We start from the raw sequence: 19,233 nt of genomic DNA, 5'->3' as shown, positions 1-19,233 counted from the left end.
AAGCTGTGATACCCCATTTGTTCGGCTAGTCTTTTAAGTATAGTTTGATGCCTAATCTTTCTTTTAAAGGAACGATACTCATCAATAGATACATTTTGAGCAGGATAATATTCCCCTTCAAACTTATCTTGTAAATAATCAAGATGAGGTATATTTTTAAAGGCAGTGCTTTAAGGCCTGACTTTCAAGTCATGAGGTTCATCTTTCCTTACGCAAGTCTTTGCTGGGGGTCATTTTGCAAGAAATAGATCCGGAAATGTTTAAATTTCTCCTCTACTTTTTGTGGAATGTATTGGTTTTTGTTCCTTTCATTTACATTGGGAAATAAAGAAACGATCAGTGTCTATTGTTCGTTTTAAAAATCTGTTTATTAATGTGTCTTTTGCATTATAAGCAGTCAATCTGATTACAAACTATCATTATTCGAATTCCGTGTGGAAAGAGGTCCGTTCAATTTCGAGTACTATTTGCGATCTAAAGATATTTTAAAATCATTTCACTCGTTGATATAACATGATATTATAATTAAAAGTCGACTGACCGTGAATTATATTGCATAATATACAATTTAAAATATTTCTGTACGTGAAGCCGTATGACGTTATAGTTATTTCGGTCTCAGTTATGTAAAATATGAAATTATCGTTCCTGAATAGGGTTCCACTAATTAAAGACAAGAAGCGTCAAAAAGTGATAAGAAGCGACAATAAAATTAAAATAGCGATAAGAAGCGACAATAGAATTAATTTAGCGAGAAGAAGCGTCAAGAAGACTATATAGCGACTATACATAAATAAAAAAAATGTCATTGCAACAACTTATTCCCCATAGATATTAAAAAAAACATGCGTTATTTTTTATTATAGGGGCGGTTATAAAACTTTTTTATATTACTGTACATTGATAGATAAAAATATGTTTTTATTAAGTAGAAAGGGATTAGTTTTTATTAGATATAAAAAAAATATATTTTATGCACACGCTAAAAATTGGCCATCAAAACAAAAAAAAATCAATTTCCTTTTAAAGAATTTATTGAATCAAAACCATGCAATATCATTTCCTTTCTAACAGTGAAATTCTTCTTTTTCATAGGGACATATTTGATAGGTGTAGCTTCACCCTATCACATCAAATGAGAATAGCCTCGTGAGAGAATTACGATTCGCTTGTCCCTTGTTAGTTATTGTCGCTTCGTCACTAAATTAAACTTCTTGTCGCTGTTTGTCTCTAAAATTCTTCTTGTCTCTTATTAGTGAGACCAGTCAGTTCCGTCCTTAACTTCCGTTTTTGCACTCGCACAATCACACAATTAACGATGCCTAGTCCTTGTTGGTGTGTACCTGAGTGTCATTTAAGAGGAGGACTTGCATTTCTAAATGACTTAATAAGAAGGAAAAGTTGGATCAACGCAAACGTAGATTGTCATGTGCGATGCAATCGTAGAACCCATATCAATCAGCTGTTGTTTGCAAGGCACATTTTACTGAAAACGACTACGTTCAGGAAACTATTCATGGTAAAACTTTATTTTCTTTAAGAAATATATACTGTTATTTATATAATCGCCATGCAAGTAAACCAAAGTCTGTTTGCAACCGCAATTATCGTTTTAGAATAAAAAGGGGGGTGAATTCAAGACGTCATAACTTTTGGGATTACGATTCAATATCATCTGTTTGACATTTTTTGGTTAATACTACAATTGTATGGTTTTTCTACAAGAGATATATTATACTGATAATTATTTTAGCAGTAATTATGTAAATTTCGGTTGTAATGACAAGAATTCATGAGCTATGCCTCGGGCTTTCTTGAAAAATATCAATGACAATGTAAACAGGAACAAAACATTGACATGAATGATGCTCTCCACCTATGTTATAGTTATTTAGGTATGTGTGTTGCACAAGTCTTTCACAAGTTTCAAAAAAGCTAATGTTATAAAACTTTTTTCAGGGCACATACCCACTTTATAGAGACTTGTCTACTGCCATGCATTCCCATCCTATTTTCATGCACCATTTGTAAGCAAGAGACTGAATTGTTTACAAAATTAAAAATCAGGACGGTTTCCCGTTAAACCAAAAGAACTAAACTGGATGAATTTTGTAGGAGAAATCTAGAGGAAAGTTTTGATTTGTGAAATTGGTTTTCCTGAACAGATGTACATTCATCCTGCAGGAAAGATTTATAACTGTCCACCACCAACTGACGAGCTAATGTTGAGCTTCACAGATGGAATTACTCAAACACCATAAATGCCTATGTTTTCAGCACAGATTTCACAAATCATGACACAGCTGTGCATTTTTATGCCCCACCTACGATAGTATGTTTTCTGGTCTGTGCGTCCGTTCGTCTGTTCGTCCGTCCGTCTGTCCCTCTTCAGGTTAAAGTTTTTGGTCAAGGTAGTTTTTGATGAAGTTGAAGTCCAATCGACTTCAAACTTGGTACACATGTTCCCTATGATATGATCTTTTTAATTTTAATGCCAAATTAGAGTTTTTACCCCAATGTCACGGTCCACTGAACATGGAAAATGATAGTGCGAGTGGGGCATTCGTGTACTGGGGACACATTCTTGTTTATACCTGTTAAGAGTCGAAAACTAAATATTATTTTTATATAAATAAACATATATTGTGTCATTTTAGAACTTATATTTTTCCAAAGGATGCATGAATGAAAGTAGTGAAATTCATTTTGCTTTGATATATAGATTTGAATTACAATTGTTCATGTTATTGTAATGCATATAAAAATAAGGAGATGTGGCACAATGTAAATATATGATATTCTGTGAGTTTATCAAACTAAAGGGGATAAGAAATGGGTATAAGCAGTTACAGGACTGTACTACTGTACAATCTCCAACAATGAGAAAAACTCATACTGTAAAGAGAATTTCATATTTACAAGTAAGTTTTGTTTTTGCATTGAATAATTTTCTTCTATTGTCTTAAAAGCAAATATGGGAAGTGGTTAAAATGCTAATGAGACAGCTTTTATGGCCACCAGATGTCATTGTTACCTTGATTAAAAACTCCTTTTTAGCTCACCTGACCTGACTCATCACTTGGTTTCGTCGTCCATAAACTTTTACAAAAAATCTTCTCTGAAACTACTGTGCCAAATTTAACCAAACTTAGCCAAAATCATCATTGCGGTATCTAATTTAAAAAATGTGTGGTTAGACCCGGTCAACCAACCGAGATGGCCACTATGGCCAAAAATAGAACATGCAGGTAAAATGTAGATTTTGGCTTATAACTCTGAAACCAAAGCATTTAGAGCAAATCTGACATAGGGTGAAATTGTCTCTTCAGTGAAGATCTATCTGCCCAGGAATTTTCAGACAAATCTGACAACCCGTTGATGGATTGCTGCCCCCAAATTAGTAATTTGAAGGAAATTTTGCAGAGTTTGGTTATTATCTTAAATATTATTATACCCCCGCTTTAAAAAGGGGGGGTATACTGTTTTACCTCTGTCTGTCAGTCCGTCCGTCAGTCCGTCCATCAGTCCGTCAGTCAGTCCGTCCCATGAAACTTTCGTCACATTTTTCTCAGGAACTACACATCCACCCTTTCTGTAATTTGGTATCAACATTTATATATGTAAGACTCAGATCGACGTCCGGTCTCTAATCGACGTCCGTTCCTCAAATCGACGTCCAAATGTGACGTCACAATAAAATAACATTCCAAATCGACGGCCAATTTTATGCCTATCTAATCGACGTCCATTTTTTGACATTCTCTAATCGACGTCCGATTTTAGCTTCTCTAGTCAAAGTCCGTTTTGGACACAGACTATAAAACTGAAGTGAACCGATAACAGCTGATACATTTAAACCTTTAGGGACGATATAAAAAAAATCAATGAAGGATAAAAAAAAAACAACTTAACTCAAATAATTTTTGGGCGGGGTTCAAAATTCGAAAATTGTTGCAAGTTTTGTCTAATTGACATCGATTTTATATATATCATTATTGGTCAATTTATTATTCCCAAATCATGAGTTAATAGGGGTTAGGGGGGGGGGGGGGGTCAGTGAAAAAAACTATATGAATTAAGTTTTTTTTATACTTCATTGAACTTTTGATATCGTCCCTTATTATGTGAGACAAATAAGATCTATTTAAAAAAAAAGTGTTTTTTTTTTTAATTATTAAAAGACTAGACTAAGTTTTTAAACAGGTTGTGATATCAATTTTTAAATTTTAGAGATGGATATGATTTCCAGAGGGACAACTATACACCAGAGTTCAAATAAAATGGATGTGAGCAATTATAAACCATACGGCTTTCAACAATGATAAAAACCCATACCACAAAGGCTATAAAATGCCACGACATAAATAATGTAAACAATTCAAATAAAAGAATTAACGGTCTTCTTTATAAAAAAAAATTCCGAAAGACAAATATCACAGACATAAACCATCGAAAACCAATGCACTGATGGCCCATACAGAATATGTCGGGGTTAAACATGTGTGTGAGCACTGCATTTAACCCAAAATAGTGGTGTACATGGTGTAACTGCACAACATAAAACATAATGCCAATTTCTTGTGTTTACGTTTCACTCCATGTGTAAAACTTAGAAATTTGTTGGAAAAAAACTTTACAGAGTCCGAATTATAATACTCTCATTTTGTCTATTGTTGAAGACTCAATAAAGCTCCTAGATTTCGTTTGGTTTTCTTTGTTGATGGGTTGCTTACTAATTGCCATACATTTACATGCATGTAATTTATTATTATGAATAGGAATGACACACTATTATGTGGATCAATTGGATAATCTTTTATCAGGATTAACATTAATATACATGTTTTCTGGTTGAAGAAATGTATACGGAAAGTATGTATAAATGTTTCGGAAAATTTAGTTGTCATAAGAACCATACAAAACATGTATATGTATAAGTGTAAATTAAGTCCCGTAATTTATTATTTATTGATATTGAACATGAATTAAAGACGACTACAATCAATCGGACGTCGTTTATGGCAATACATTACGTCCGATTTATAGAGAATAACAATATTGGACGTCGATTTGAGAATGTGACGTCAGATTTGGACGTCGATTTGAGGAACGGACGTCGATTTGAGGAATGGACGTCGATTAGAGGCCGGACGTCGATCTGAGTCTAACATATATGTCAGCCATACCGTGTGATGCGTTTTCAGATTCATCACTTGACAACTTCCTGTTTACCGAACACTTGTCTGATTTTACACATGATAGCCAAGTTGAAAATTTTCGTCACATTTTTCTCAGGAACTACAATACAAGGATTTCTGAAATTTGGTTTCAGGATTTATATAAGTCAGCTATACCGTGTGATGCGTTTTCAGATTCATCACTCGACAACTTCCTGTTTACCGAACACTTGCATATTTTTACACTATTAATATTATCCACTTGCGGCGGGGGTATCATCAGTGAGCAGTAGCTCGCAGTTTCACTTGTTATAGATAGAGATAAAATGTAAACAGCAATAATGTTCTGCAAAGTAAGATCTACAAATAAGTCAATATGACCAAAATTTTAAGTTGACCCCTTAAAGAGTTATTGCCCTTTATAGTCAATTTTTAACAATTTTCATAAATTTTTGTATTTTTTGTTAATTTTTAAAAAATATTTTCAACTGTAAATACTGGGCCATGTTTATTATAGATAGAGATAATTGTAGCACCAAGAATGTTCAGTAAAGAAAGATCTACAAACACATCCCCATCATCAAAAACACAATTTTGTCATTTTATATGTGTCCGTTGTTTAATATGCACATAGACCGTCCAAGGTGAGCGACACAGGCTCTTGAGAGTCTCTAGGTCATTAATACAGGTAGATAACTTTATCATGTTTATACTGAAAAATAATTTTGCTTGGAGGGACAATTTTAAAAAAGTTCTGTCTTCAAAAGAGTTGACATGTTACTATGTACATTAACCATTATGTTACTTGATGTTCTAGCAATACACACAGAACGGAGACTAGTCAATCTTTGTGAATTATTTTTCATAGGATAGGAGTAATTGAATATGTGTATATAATCAATAATTAAAAATAGTTTTATTTACATTAAAAAGGAAAAGTTCTTATGTCTTAAAAATGCATTTCATGGCGAGGTACAGAAAATATACTGTAAACAGTAGACTATAGATATAGGTGAACTAGGTACAAGAGAACTCTAAATCTTAAATACTACAAACCACCTCTGTTCTATGGAAGATAATGATATAACTGGACTAGAAATACACACAACCTGTAATTAACTGCCTTTACAGCGCTTTCGCGCTTTGATTATATAACCGGTCTGATTTATCGGCCAAGTCATCATCATAAAAATGTAAATATCTGCTTATTTGAACAAATCGACGATACTAAAATGTTTTAGAAAATTCATGCAGTAAAACGCTTGGAAATGGCTGTGCGGGATTTACAAGTTTGCAGCCACGTCCGGTCAGAATGAGGATGTTAAATCCAATGTATCGAGAGTGCAACGGTCTCGCATGTAAAGAACCCTTGCCAAAACTCTTTGAGGGTCCGTAGGTGGTGTGTTGCAAGACAAAATGTCTGTCCTATACATTATACCCTCATTGTCAAGTGGCTGTCCAAATTTCCCCGACCTTCATCCCCCATGGCCTTTATTACAAGACCTTCTTATTGTGTATCTTGTTTCGTCTTTAATTTGCATGAAATATTTGCAAATGGACGTTAACCAACCAACAATTAATCCGGCAAAATATCCTTCCACTGATTGGAAAAGCGTTATCCGTTTTCAGTATTCGCAAAGCTCATAAATCAGTTCATCAGCACTATAAAAACGTTAGTCGTAGCCATTTGACAGCAAGTTTGTGCCCATATACTAGTACTTCCTATACCAAGCATGTTACACAATTTATTTTAACAAGTACATGTTTTCCTCATAATGACCTGGTCGAGGGTTAACAATAGCTTACCATATTGTTCTACCTTTGTTTACCTCATACTCAATGTCAATTATTGTTTTGATCAGCATGTCAATGAATACAGATTTGGCTGGATGCACGAATATACGATGAAATGTCATGTCCAACTGTTGAATACATCTAACATATCACTATTTTTATTATGAAGTTCTTAGTATTTCAATTCTTTATGTTGAAAATAAGTCTTATAACTTCCATTTCATTAACACACATATCAACGTTGCGTTCTAAAACCTGTGCTTCTCACTTACAGCACTTAAGTTGTTACATTATGAAACCCCACAAATGTAGGAGTAAATAAAGGCAACAGATGTATACCTCTTTTCAAAAGTCATACATTGATTGAGCTAAAACAAATCCGGGTAACAAACTAATACCGAGGGAAACGCATAAACTATCAGCGGAAAACAACATAATAACAGAACACAGAAGTGCAACATAAACACCAATGCAACATTCATAGAAATGAACTATTAGATAACAACTGCCATATTCGAATCCTGACTTGGTACAGGACATTTTAAGAGAACATGGTAGGTTGAATTTCGTGTTGTGGGTAATCAAACCTCCGCGCTTGATGGGCATGTCAAATATACCGATAAAATGACAACATTACATGACGTGGAAACAGTAAAAATAAATCTAAAATCCAAAATGATCAGATTGAGAGTTTGCAGGTAAACTGTTGTTGAGTGGACTTCTCTACTATTGCTATTATAATAATCGAATTGTTTAATGGGTTTTATAATATAATCATCTTGTATGATCAAACCTTTACTCTTGTAACAATAACAATCATATAAATTTAGAATTGTGTTAAATTACTTAAATTACTTTTGTTTGTATCTAGAGGAAAAATAGTTCCATACGAATAATTGTCATTTTGTAAAGCATGCGTCTGTTCTATAATGGTTGTTATTGGACGGTTTTGATATATGGGTGGTTGGTCCATATCATCAGCTTGAAGGGGAAGGTTTATATGTTGTTTTCCATGTAGTTACGGCATCTAATCACGGTGATCTGATACGGAAGTGAGATGATTTTTAAGGCCATTTACTGCCTTTGACCGGACAACTCTAGATAACCTACTATCGTCATCTGGATTTATAGAAGTTGCAATTTCTCACATTAATATCTTGAGGGGTAACATCATTTTGGAAACTTTGGTTCCTGGTATCAAGTGTTGGAAAAACAGGTGTATTATTTTAGTTAAACTTGTCATAGTAGATACAATGTTTGGAATTAGTTTTTTCTGTCCTTGGAGAGGTGTCGTCTTAGTTACTAGATCAGGAGGGTATTCTGTTATCACCTCGAAAGTAATCGATAGTTATGCCTTGTATCTTGTAAGAGTTATTATTATTAGTTTGTGTGAAGTTTTAAGGAAGTCGATACAGAGTTTTTTTTTTTGCATGTGAGAATGAGTGGTTGAAACCACAATTGAAACATCGGTGTTGAAATTTGAATTTTTCACCAAAGTTACAACCTAAACCCTATGTAATGAATAGCATACTCTAATTGGCCAACGAGTATTACCCCTTTTGTTGTTGTCATTCCCAGATTTAACATTTTCTTGCAATTTTGTTCTTAGATATAGCTCTAGGTGTATACACTTCCATTGTCCTTCTCTCAAAATAAACTTGCTCAAAAGGATTTATGAAATTGCTGGATTCTTTCATATGTGACCGTCTACGACTTGGTAATTCTTCAATTCCTGAGATATGTGCATCAGAATCGCTGAAAATAAACCATGACGTATTTATGAATTCCACATTCAGTCTAGGCAAATTGTATGAGTTATTATATAAATGAATCACCTTTATTTACTTTTTATGTTCAATTTTCCAATCAGCATCATATTACAATTTAAATGTATGTATAAAATAAAAAATAAAATAAATTGTTAATAAAATTAACGGTACCAATTTTCTTGCACCAGATGTGCATTTCGACAATACATGTCTCTTCAGTGATGCTCGTGGTTAACTTCGGCATAATGTTAGCAAATACATACTCAGCTTGACTTTCACTCTCAGAAGATGACATTCTGGACATATCAGACATGGGCTGAATATTGTCAACAAGAGGACCTGGTGTCGAAGTCAATACTTTTAGAACCGGTGTTGCATAATTCATACTTGGACTGGATTGAGCAGCATATGATTGAGTTTTAAATTCTTCATGTTTTGATTTCTTACTAGGAGTCATGGCTTTGGGATCTGGTGTTGCACTATTTAGGCTGGTACTGGATGGAGCAGTGTGTGTTGGGTGTTTTGAACATTGCATGGTCTTCAAAGTTTGATTTCTTTCTAGGACTGATATTTCTGTCTTGAATTGCATACCTATGATTGATAATTTAACTTAAAACCAATTGAAATTTCAGATAAAATGCCGAATACACTTTTAATAACAGTAAGTTAAGATTTCCCCTTTGTGGGCCCTCGTGAATGAACGCATTCTATTACACTTATAATTATCGCTTTTACATACATTTGCTCGTCCAGAATTAAGTAAACAAACATCATTTGGCAATATATAAACAAATAAGAAGCAGTGTGCTTCTTTGACATATGAAAAAAGGTCTGTTTTGGAACAAGAATTTTGAAGCTATAAATGTAAATAAACTCATCATAGATACCAGGACTAAATTTTGTATAAACGCCAGACGCGCGTTTCGTCTACAAAAGACTCATCAGTGACGCTCGAATCCAAAAAAGTTAAAAAGGCTAAATAAAGTACGAAGTTAAAGAGCAATGAGAACCAAAATTCTTAAAAGTTTTGCCATATCCAGCTAAGGTAATCTATGCCTGAGGTAGAAATGTAAACAACACACAAACCTGTCCAACAGCAGTTTAGCAACTTGTGTGTGACTATCCAGACTTAACCGGTCAGGTCATTCCAATTAGCAATCTCGTTTCCAATGCGGATTTTCGACTTGTAATAAGTGGCCTGTGCATCTTCTATGTTCCTCTTTCCATCAGAATCTGTGAGGGTACGTTTTCTTCTTCCCGCTAAATTTCCTCTTTCCGACATGTTTACTTACATTTACAAGTTTTGCAGGCACAATTAGGATATCCAAACACAGGTCAATTATCGTGGTAGGAATAAGGCGGTCTTTACAGCAATATATTGTCTATAGATAATAATTCAGTTCGGTGGTTAAATCTGTAAAAATCTTCTTTAAACCTTATGAAATTATTCTTTATATTTGTTTAAAATTCTGTATTTTGAGTCATAAATTAGTGAAAATCGTAGGTACTATCCGTTTAAATGATCGTCGAACGACCTAAATATTTGTAGTTGCACATAAGAAATAGTGCTCAATTGAAACCCGTACGTAGTTTATTATTCCCTGTACTTTTGGCTAAGATGTCAAAGAACAATCGTAGGACATATTTCATCGCCAAAAACCTGTAATTACAAGTTGCTTATAATTCCAAAATGGCAAAATGCACAGGAAAATTATTCATGAACACCAAATCTCTGTGATAGAGAAAATGAATTATATGGTAGGCTATTTTAACTTGCACAAAACCAAAGTTAGTTTGATTCTGATGATATCAAGTCCGAATAAAAGAAAGTATTGTCAATCTTTCAGTTTAAGAAGATTGTTATTATTTAATTGATTTCAATTAAATGTAACGTGACGGTACCCAAATTGCACCTATTTTGACAGTTTTTTCATCTACGTTTTTTTTATGATGAAAACAAAAATGTCCATTCTGTGTTTATTTTGTAGCCCTATCCTTCTTTATTATAAAGGTAAACCAATTTGATTTTTATTCCATATGGAATCATAGAAAAATTGGTCTAAACTGACCTCCAAACCATCAATGATTCTGAAATGAGGAGTACCCAAATTGCTTCCATGCTATAATTCACATAGTCAAAAGTCTAATAACAGAGCTTTTGTTTAATTTCTTTAAATATTTTGAACAATTGGATATTAGTCCATGCTTACTCTTCATTATTTTTTAAATGGATACTTGTAATAACATTAACGGTACCAATTTTTCTGCACCAGATGCGCATTTCGACAAATAATGTCTCTTCAGTGATGCTCGTGGCCAAAATATGTAAAATCCAAAGCTTATATAAGTAGTGTAGTATCACTGAACACCCAAAGCCCCTTGAGTGTGGGTGCATAATTATAACCCCCACCCCTTTTCAAATGGGGCCATAAATATGAGGGGGTTATAAAATATTGGGGTCAAAGTTTTTTCTTTTTAAAAATAAGAGGGGGTTATAAATATTTTGAGGTGAAAGTGTAAGCACTTTATAAATGTTCACTTTTAAACACTCTAATAATACACTGATGCAATGCGAACCTTCACACTCTATTTTGAATAACTGTCACTCCTTATAGATTTACACTTAAAAGCATTAGCTACATAAACAGATGTTTTAACACCTGTGTGAACCCCCTCCTATATACGTTTTATCAGAAACAGGTGTCTAAGCATATGACAAACCCAATCCTTTAAAGGAACGCATTGTATTTTTTTCAAGAAGCACAAGTTAAAACAGATGTCCTAAAACCCTAGCAAACCACTCCTAAATACACTGTCAGAAACCAGTGTAAAAGCACACGTTTAAATCATGTAAACAGGTGTCTTTTAACACCTAAGCAACCACTCCTTAAATATACTACAAGTGTTTAAACATCTGTGTAACCCACTCCTTTTAAATGATTCAACACCTGAAGTTGGCCCATCCTTATATACTAAGAAGTATAAATAGTTGTGGGTTCTATTTAAGAAAACAAATAAAATCGTGTAGCGACTAAACTATAATGTAAGTATGATTTTGTAATGTGTCTAATTGTTGTTTATGTTCGATATTTTCCAGTATGAGCAAATGACTTATTGAAATTAACGTAATGTAATCTTTGAGCAATACATTTCTAGTACTGAATGTGTTATTAAAAAAAAACCAATACAAATACAAGTACAAATACTTTATTCATAATGTATGCGTAATAATGTTCTGCCTTCTTCGCTTTTCTTTCTCCAACTGGGTAATCATACCCTTTAAGATGTGAATAGTAGTAGAATGATTTTCCTCCATTTTCCCTATCACTTCTGTTAATTGTTTTATCTGGGAGGATTTTTCCCCCCAACACATTGGTCTTATACTATCTGAATGTCTATCCAGTTGTTCTCTGAAAAACAAATATTATAAAAATAAAAAGAACAAAGCAGACATATATAAAACAAACACTGATCCAGCAAAAACAGTTATATCATTGTCTATTAATTTAAGACAGAAAACGCATATTGAAGAAATAACACCTTTATAAAAAAAATGCTTTTTATATATAATTGAGACTATGTATAAAGAGAGATAACTCGATATTTTTTTCCTATAAACAATGTAGTTGTGTGTATCTGTATCGTTGATGGTTACAATATCTTTTCCTTTTAATGCTTCTTTCTCTATTTTTCTCACTGTTACAATCTAACAACGTTCAAAGATAATCATTGATTATCAGCCAGAGAGTTTTGTTTTTTTTTTGTTCAGCGCTTAATCTTAAAGTATCCTACCCCATTTTTTACTTTTAATAATGATTAAGGTCATATCTCGTGTTACGGTTTCATATGTTTAATAAATATACTACGTTATGACATTAAATCTTGATTTTTGGTTTGTAAACAAATGGAAAAAAACAATAAAAAAGCAACTTACCTTTTCATTTTCTGATCATTTTCTTTATCCTCTGTTATCAACCGTCGTTTTACCCCTTTTTTGCTGAATAAAAAAAATCATATACAATATATACAAAATTGATTCATTGGTTGTTGGAAAAGATTTCATGTTCATTAGGTCAAAAATAAATTAACAATAAACACAATAGATAGGTTTTGTAATAAGGTGGTCCGCGGGAGATCAAGGTCGGAGAAATGTAGATTACCACGGGAAATCGGAGAGTATATTGCATAGGGACAGAAATTTAGCCTTGCAACAGGTCACCTACGGATCCCCTGGAAGAGCTGTTGCAAGGTTTCTTAACGTGCAATAAGCGTGACACTTTCTTTACACGAGACATCATATTTATCGCCCCTATTCTGACTGGATGTAACTGCAAATTTGTACATCATATACCGAAAATTCACATATCTAAAACTTACCTAGGTGATTTCTTTTTTTCTGGTGATAAAAGTGAACTCTCTCTTGAAGATTCCACTTCATAGAATCTCTTTACACCACTACAAAATTAATCGTCAAGTTCTGAATATCAACGAATGGTTAATTTTTATGTTTATTCTTGGAATGAAAATGAACTAAAAAAGTAGGATATAAATGTTAACAGCACATTCCCATTTTTGTGAAGATATAATGTTGTAGTTTCACATAACAGATAGAAAATGCATATATATATTTATACCTGCAGTTACTGACATTTTTATCCATTACTCCGAAATAGCATGTGTTTAATTATATTGAAATGTCTCAGAGTTACAAAAAAAATAATGTTATTGTCGATACATTCGTGTCCCAAATTCTTAATTTCCATTTAGTTAGGTACAATATTCCTACAAAAATACAAGAAGAGACAAGGAAACTTACGATATTGGTTCTTCTTTAAATACCGTGCCAAAATGAATGGGGCTACTCTCCTCCCCTCTCGCATCTCCCCCACTCCATGGAAAGTCTTGTAAAAATAAATCAGTCTGCGAACTAAAAAAGAGATAAATCATTAATGTTTTCTTGTACATAAACTAAAATGTGTTATAGGTAATTGAAAAGATATCAAACTTCCATTATTCAAATTGATTATGTAAAAGAACTTAAATTGAAAAAAAAACCATGAATGTTTATGAAAAAAATCAAAAAAAGAATAAAATCGATGGTAACGATTTTAGAATGAACTTTGAATGTTTATAAATCAAATATGTACTCACTCGGTCCAGTTGTATACCGAATCCTCGTCTGGTAAAAAATTTACCATTTTTCTTTTCTATTGTAAAAAAGTATAAAACATCAGAACTTTCGTAAATTGACACATACGCACACATATACATATACATTTGAAGTTCAGAAATTTATTAGAAATAATATTTATTCTAAATTAAGCAAGTCAAAGTTGTTTAACCACAAAAAATCTTTTTGTTTCACATATTCTTATAATTGATTGGAATCAAAACTATTTTGTCTAAAACTGTATCGAAATATTGATTTAAAAAAAAGAAAAGAAAAAATTGAAACCCTTATTTTAAGACAAAAAAAAAGTAAAGTTATCAATTAATGCACATACCTTTCTCGGAATCAAGTTTTAGCTTTAAGGTGAGTCGAATGTAGTTTGAAATTCTTACTTTTTTTCAGTTGTTTTTATATCAAGTTAAGGCCAACCTTGTCCTTTATACAGTCTAATTAAATTCCTCTCGTTTTTTTTTCCCCATCACGAAACATCAATCAAAATAGTGATTAACAGAGTTTCATGATTAACCTAAATTTTATTAATCTATCTAGCACATGTATTGTACTTTAGGAAATTCAATCCATTAACTTTTAACCAAAATTAGGGCGACCTAATTTATATTGCGTAAATGGGTCATTCGCGGTCATTTTTTTGGGGGGAAAAAACAAGATAAAAAAAAATGTGTAAAAGTTAGATTCGAATAGTTTTTCCGTAAAAATATTCATTTATTCACTTTTTATTTTTAAAATCATATAATAATAAAAAATACTTATTAAATAAATAGTAAAAAATGCATGCATCGTGTATCCGTCCTCCCTCGTTATCGCATATTGACCGCGAAATACTTATTGACCGCGAAATCAAAATGGCAGGACGTCACGTAATTTTGTCATTGGGACTATTATTGATGTATATTAATGCCACCTTCGTATTGTCAAAGGAAGAGAAATCATGTGTCCGTGGCTTTCGAGTCTGCAATAAAGTGTCCGAAACCATGCTGAGATGTGGAAGGGGTGTGAGGTGCATCACAGTGTACGACCCCACCACCATTGTGATATGCCAGTCCCCATCAACAGTAGTACGGGTTGGGTCAGGGGCTGGCATAAGCATCAATGGGTGCAAAGTTGAAGGTAAGATTTATTATGAATCTCTGTCTAAATATATATATTGTATCTTTTGATGTCTTTAATCATTCCCCCCCCCCTTTTTTCCCTTTCTGTTTATTGCATATAGACACAAAAGTATATTTATTTCTCAAAGTATCTTCGAAACCACTGTTAAATTACAACTAAATACTTAAACGTATGCCCAGAAAATTATACAAAAATATTTATTTTAATTTATTGTCAAATTTACCAACAAAAATCGTTTTACGAACGAGTGTATCCAACTAATAAATTTCATTTGTCATAAAAACGATGATAGAAAATGTCCCAGTCGTAGGTAAACAATTAAAAGTTTTAACAACATCCAAGAAGTGATGACAGCTTATATCAACATCTAAATGAATTTTGAGATGACCCCTTTCCGATAAACTTCCGAAGTGTTTAGAGGAGTGGTAAGGGATTTTTATATTTAAATTTTAATTTTTATTCCTGATTGCAACTATACAAACAAGCTACATAAAAAAAACACCTATGATTTGAATATGATACCAGCTAGATTCATAATAAAGAAGCTGTATTTATAAATTGAATATGATACAAGCCTTTATATACATACAAATTGTTTTGAAACGGCTCCTTGATTTTATTAGAAACATCCGGTTCGTAAAAACAAGTGGAATGTAAAGTTAATTCTTACACTTTTCTTAAAACAGTTCTGGGAAAGAAGACAGGTGTGGAGAGAGAAGAGGAGATTATTATGAAGAACACAGAAGAAAGCACAGAGACTGGGGAGGAAGCAAAAGAAAAGGCCACATTTGCCTTCAGGTGGTCTGTGGCAACCCCACCTCCATGTGAGGAGAAAGAGACCATCCTTGGTATGTTCATAATAAAGAAAGAATAAAAAAATGTGAAAAGCAAGAACATATACATCCCCTCATCTACAACCATGTTATAAAAAAATATATATTTCCCTCTACAATTTTATAATCATGTAGGAAAATCCTTTGTTATATGTGAGACTTTATTATAAAAAATAAGAAAGATGTAGACTTTAGAGATGAGGGTTACTTGTGTTACTACAAATGCATTGGATGTTGAAGACAAGACTACTTCAAGTTTTACATGTTTACAGTGCCCTCCTGTTATTAAATGAATTAATGCACATCTGTAAAAGTCTCTGATCTAGAAGTAAGTCTTTTATCAGAGACATATATATGCCTCTAACTTTATATAGATATATCAAATGTATATGAAAATGTGGTATGAGTGCCAATGAGACAACTCTCCATCAAGTTACCATTTTTATAAAAGTAAACCGTAATAGGTCAAGGTACAGCCTTCAACACGGAGCATTCGTAATCAAATATCAGAACAAAAAAAAACTTATTACACATTAGAGAGTAAAACGTTCATGAGAAAAAAGTTGAAAATCATACACAGTGTTTTTATTTTTAACACATAAAACTATCGAGTTACTCTTATCATAAATATTTTTTTCCAGATAAACTCATCAGTGCAGTGGCTGGAATTACACTCACTGTGATAACCATTCTGGTGATCAGAGTGGTCAAGAGGAGGCAAAAGGTGGCCAGGAGAAGGGTCTCACTGAGAACACCCCACAGACCCATCATGAGGAGGTGGACCTCCACACCAAACTTGTGATTTTTTATGTTAAATGTAATGTAAATATATTTAGACTTAAAATTTAAATTATATCTGTGGGTTTTTTTTAACAAACTCTTTTGTGAAATGCAATTAAATAAAGGATTTCTCATATTATTATACTAATGACTGGGTCATTGCATGCAATACCTATAATTTTTTTTAATCACAATCATGCCCCCCTTGTATAAAAGTAATAATTTTAAAAAGGGGGAGACTATCATTTTGGGATTACTTCCCTTGGTACAGTATCTATTAATATTTTCAAATATATTGGTATTCAAATTTTGATAAAATAAAACATAATAAAAACATTTTAAATATGTATAAATATAAGGGTTAAATGTATGTATATACACTTTTCTTTATATCTTTTTTATATCTTCAATCAAAATTGTTATTACAACCACAGATATAATTTCAATATAGTGTAGAATAGTTTTTTGTATGTACATATTTGTGTGTGTGTGTGTGTGTGTGGTTTTAAGTTAAAACATTTGTTTAGGGTTACATTTATAAAGATTAGATGTGGTATGATTGCTAATGAGGGAGCTATCCACCAAGTGAAAGGATCCGACATGTAACTATTGATCAACATATTGTACTGTCTTGAACACTGAGCAAATTACAATTTCAATGTATAGAACATCCTTTAATGTTTTTAATTTGATTATTATTAATTTCAAATATTTAAGTAGAAAACAACTGGATTTTTTTTTATTATTTTACCAAATATTTTCACACGGGTTTAAATAATATTGATACAATTGAACCACTTTTTTACTGTTTTTTTTTTTAGAAAGTAAACATTGATATCCATTGAAAAAAAGTCCTTCAAATAAATTTTACAGAAAATAATATAAACAATTTTACTCTGTCATAATGTGACCTTGAATAAACATTTTATCTGTGTGTAATAATGTTGTTTTTATTTTGTGGTAAATGTTTATTTTATTTCATGATTAGAAGCTTTTTTTTTAATGTATGAATAAAACAGTATCTGGGTGTACCTATTTTTTTATGATTAGTTTAGTTAGTATTATATGATGTTATGCTTTGTTATGAATGATTCAGTACCAGGTGTACTTTTTGTGTTTTATAAATGTTATTGTAGTTGTATTTGTTGTATTATATGTTTTATTTAAATGGTTAAAGGAAAGTATTAATGTGTCAAACATGTGGGGAGGGAGAGATAACTTTGTTTTTCACGGGGGGGGGGGGGGGGGGGGGGGGGGTGATTCTTTTAGTAATGTAAAAATCTGAATTTTTTTTTACTTATTCAATTTTGATTACTTATTTTTTTAACAATAAATAAATATAAAAAGCATAACCCATGTTTTTTTTCTCTCTCGCTTATTTCTTATTAAAATATTCTAACATATATATTTATCTTTACACGACTTAGTTATTTTCTTCATTTTTTTTTCTTAATTAGACATGATTGTACTGATAAATTTTCATTTTGAGTCTTTGTAATGTATTTTTTGTATTTGTTATATGTAATAAACATATTTTTGAATGTACAAATTGTGATTATTTCTTCTTTATTTGTAAATGAGCAATAGCTTTTTAAATTAGATTTTTCTTCTTTACCTGGTGGAAACAGCTGGTTTGTTTGCTGATTTGACGAAAAGAAAATATTGATAAGTGGGGGGGTAGGGCTAATGAAACAGTAGTTCTACAGAATTGTTTACGAACATCTTATCATACAAGACAGAAGACTGGATCTGGGTATTGCAGTGAGACATTAAATACCAATGAAAAAAAATCTTACAGCTTTATCAAAACAATAACATGATTCCAACGTAAGCAACTCTCACCAAAAAAAAACATATACACATACACACCCACACTAACAAAACATGCATTGCTTCATTCCTGAATCTTAAAATGAATGGTTATTGGTAAAAATCTGGAAGCCAGCACTGAGTCCCTTATCGTCATAATAACAGATGTTTCTCCAAACTTGTGTTTTTGTGCCAATGAAGAAGGTAGGTTATGATGATGGTTCAACTTCAAATGTCTATCTAGGTTTAAAACCTGTATCCTATTTTCAGATGAACGACTGCCCAGTCTTAGAGGATATCATAAATTGTTTTACTTCGATTGATCAATTATTGACGTTTGCTCACGCCTATGGAATGAATGATGACCCTTACGTAATTTCCAGATTAAACCATTTAAGGAGGCAAGCAAACCCATCGCATTTTCAGTGTTCAATATGCGACGAGGTGTCTAGTACACAAGTAAAGTACGAATTACACGCACTTGAGCACGATATAATAACGGAATTCAACATGGGCCTATTTGATTATCCACATTCTAGTTCTAACCATATGGATACTAATTCAGGAAATTCCTTTACACGGAAAACGATAAAAAGAAGTCGGAATGAAAAAAACACCGATTGTTCATACTCAACAACAAGAAACACCGACACTGATGTGCCCATGTACAAAAAATCTCGTGTATCATCCCAAAATCAAGCAATCTCTACACATCAGTTTGGGGCGGGCATTGAGAGTGAACCTGCATACACATTTAGCCAAATAAAAGA

The 19,233-nt window shown here is 32.5% G+C and overlaps 1 protein-coding gene and 2 long non-coding RNA genes across 3 annotated transcripts; 2 read left to right on the top strand and 1 right to left on the bottom strand.

Annotated features, from left to right (window-relative positions):
* Window positions 1-353: 353 nt before the first annotated feature.
* On the top strand, window positions 354-2,651 carry LOC143052485 (uncharacterized). Its single transcript, XR_012971137.1, has 2 exons — window positions 354-1,519; window positions 1,960-2,651. It is a non-coding gene; the product is annotated as an uncharacterized LOC143052485 (long non-coding RNA).
* A 9,022-nt stretch (window positions 2,652-11,673) lies between these two features.
* Window positions 11,674-13,787, bottom strand: LOC143052483 (uncharacterized). Its single transcript, XM_076225527.1, has 4 exons — window positions 13,557-13,787; window positions 13,118-13,195; window positions 12,675-12,737; window positions 11,674-12,150 (listed from the first exon to the last, which is right to left on the bottom strand). Exons 1-4 carry the CDS (start codon window positions 13,703-13,705, stop codon window positions 11,952-11,954), a joined length of 489 nt encoding a protein of 162 aa, XP_076081642.1. The 5' UTR covers window positions 13,706-13,787; the 3' UTR covers window positions 11,674-11,951.
* Window positions 13,788-13,803: 16 nt separating this feature from the next.
* LOC143052484 (uncharacterized) lies at window positions 13,804-17,784 on the top strand. The gene is made up of 3 exons (XR_012971136.1): window positions 13,804-15,038; window positions 15,728-15,889; window positions 16,516-17,784. It is a non-coding gene; the product is annotated as an uncharacterized LOC143052484 (long non-coding RNA).
* The last annotated feature ends 1,449 nt before the right edge of the window (window positions 17,785-19,233 follow it).

This window comes from Mytilus galloprovincialis, chromosome 11 (assembly GCF_965363235.1).
Source record: "Mytilus galloprovincialis chromosome 11, xbMytGall1.hap1.1, whole genome shotgun sequence".
NCBI classification, from domain to species: Eukaryota; Metazoa; Mollusca; class Bivalvia; order Mytilida; family Mytilidae; genus Mytilus; species Mytilus galloprovincialis.
This window is presented reverse-complemented; position numbering and strand designations above follow the sequence as displayed.

What these genes read in the sequence shown, in the direction of transcription:
- LOC143052483 (XM_076225527.1), bottom strand. Translation starts at nt 13,705, where the DNA reads ATGTACAAGAAAACATTAATGATTTATCTCTTTTTTAGTTCGCAGACT. An exon ending in GAAAAAAAGAAATCACCTAG is followed by an intron (nt 12,738 to 13,117) that starts GTAAGTTTTAGA and finishes TTTTTTATTCAG; the next exon opens with CAAAAAAGGGGTAAAACGAC. An exon ending in AATGATCAGAAAATGAAAAG is followed by an intron (nt 12,151 to 12,674) that starts GTAAGTTGCTTT and finishes TTTGTTTTTCAG; the next exon opens with AGAACAACTGGATAGACATT.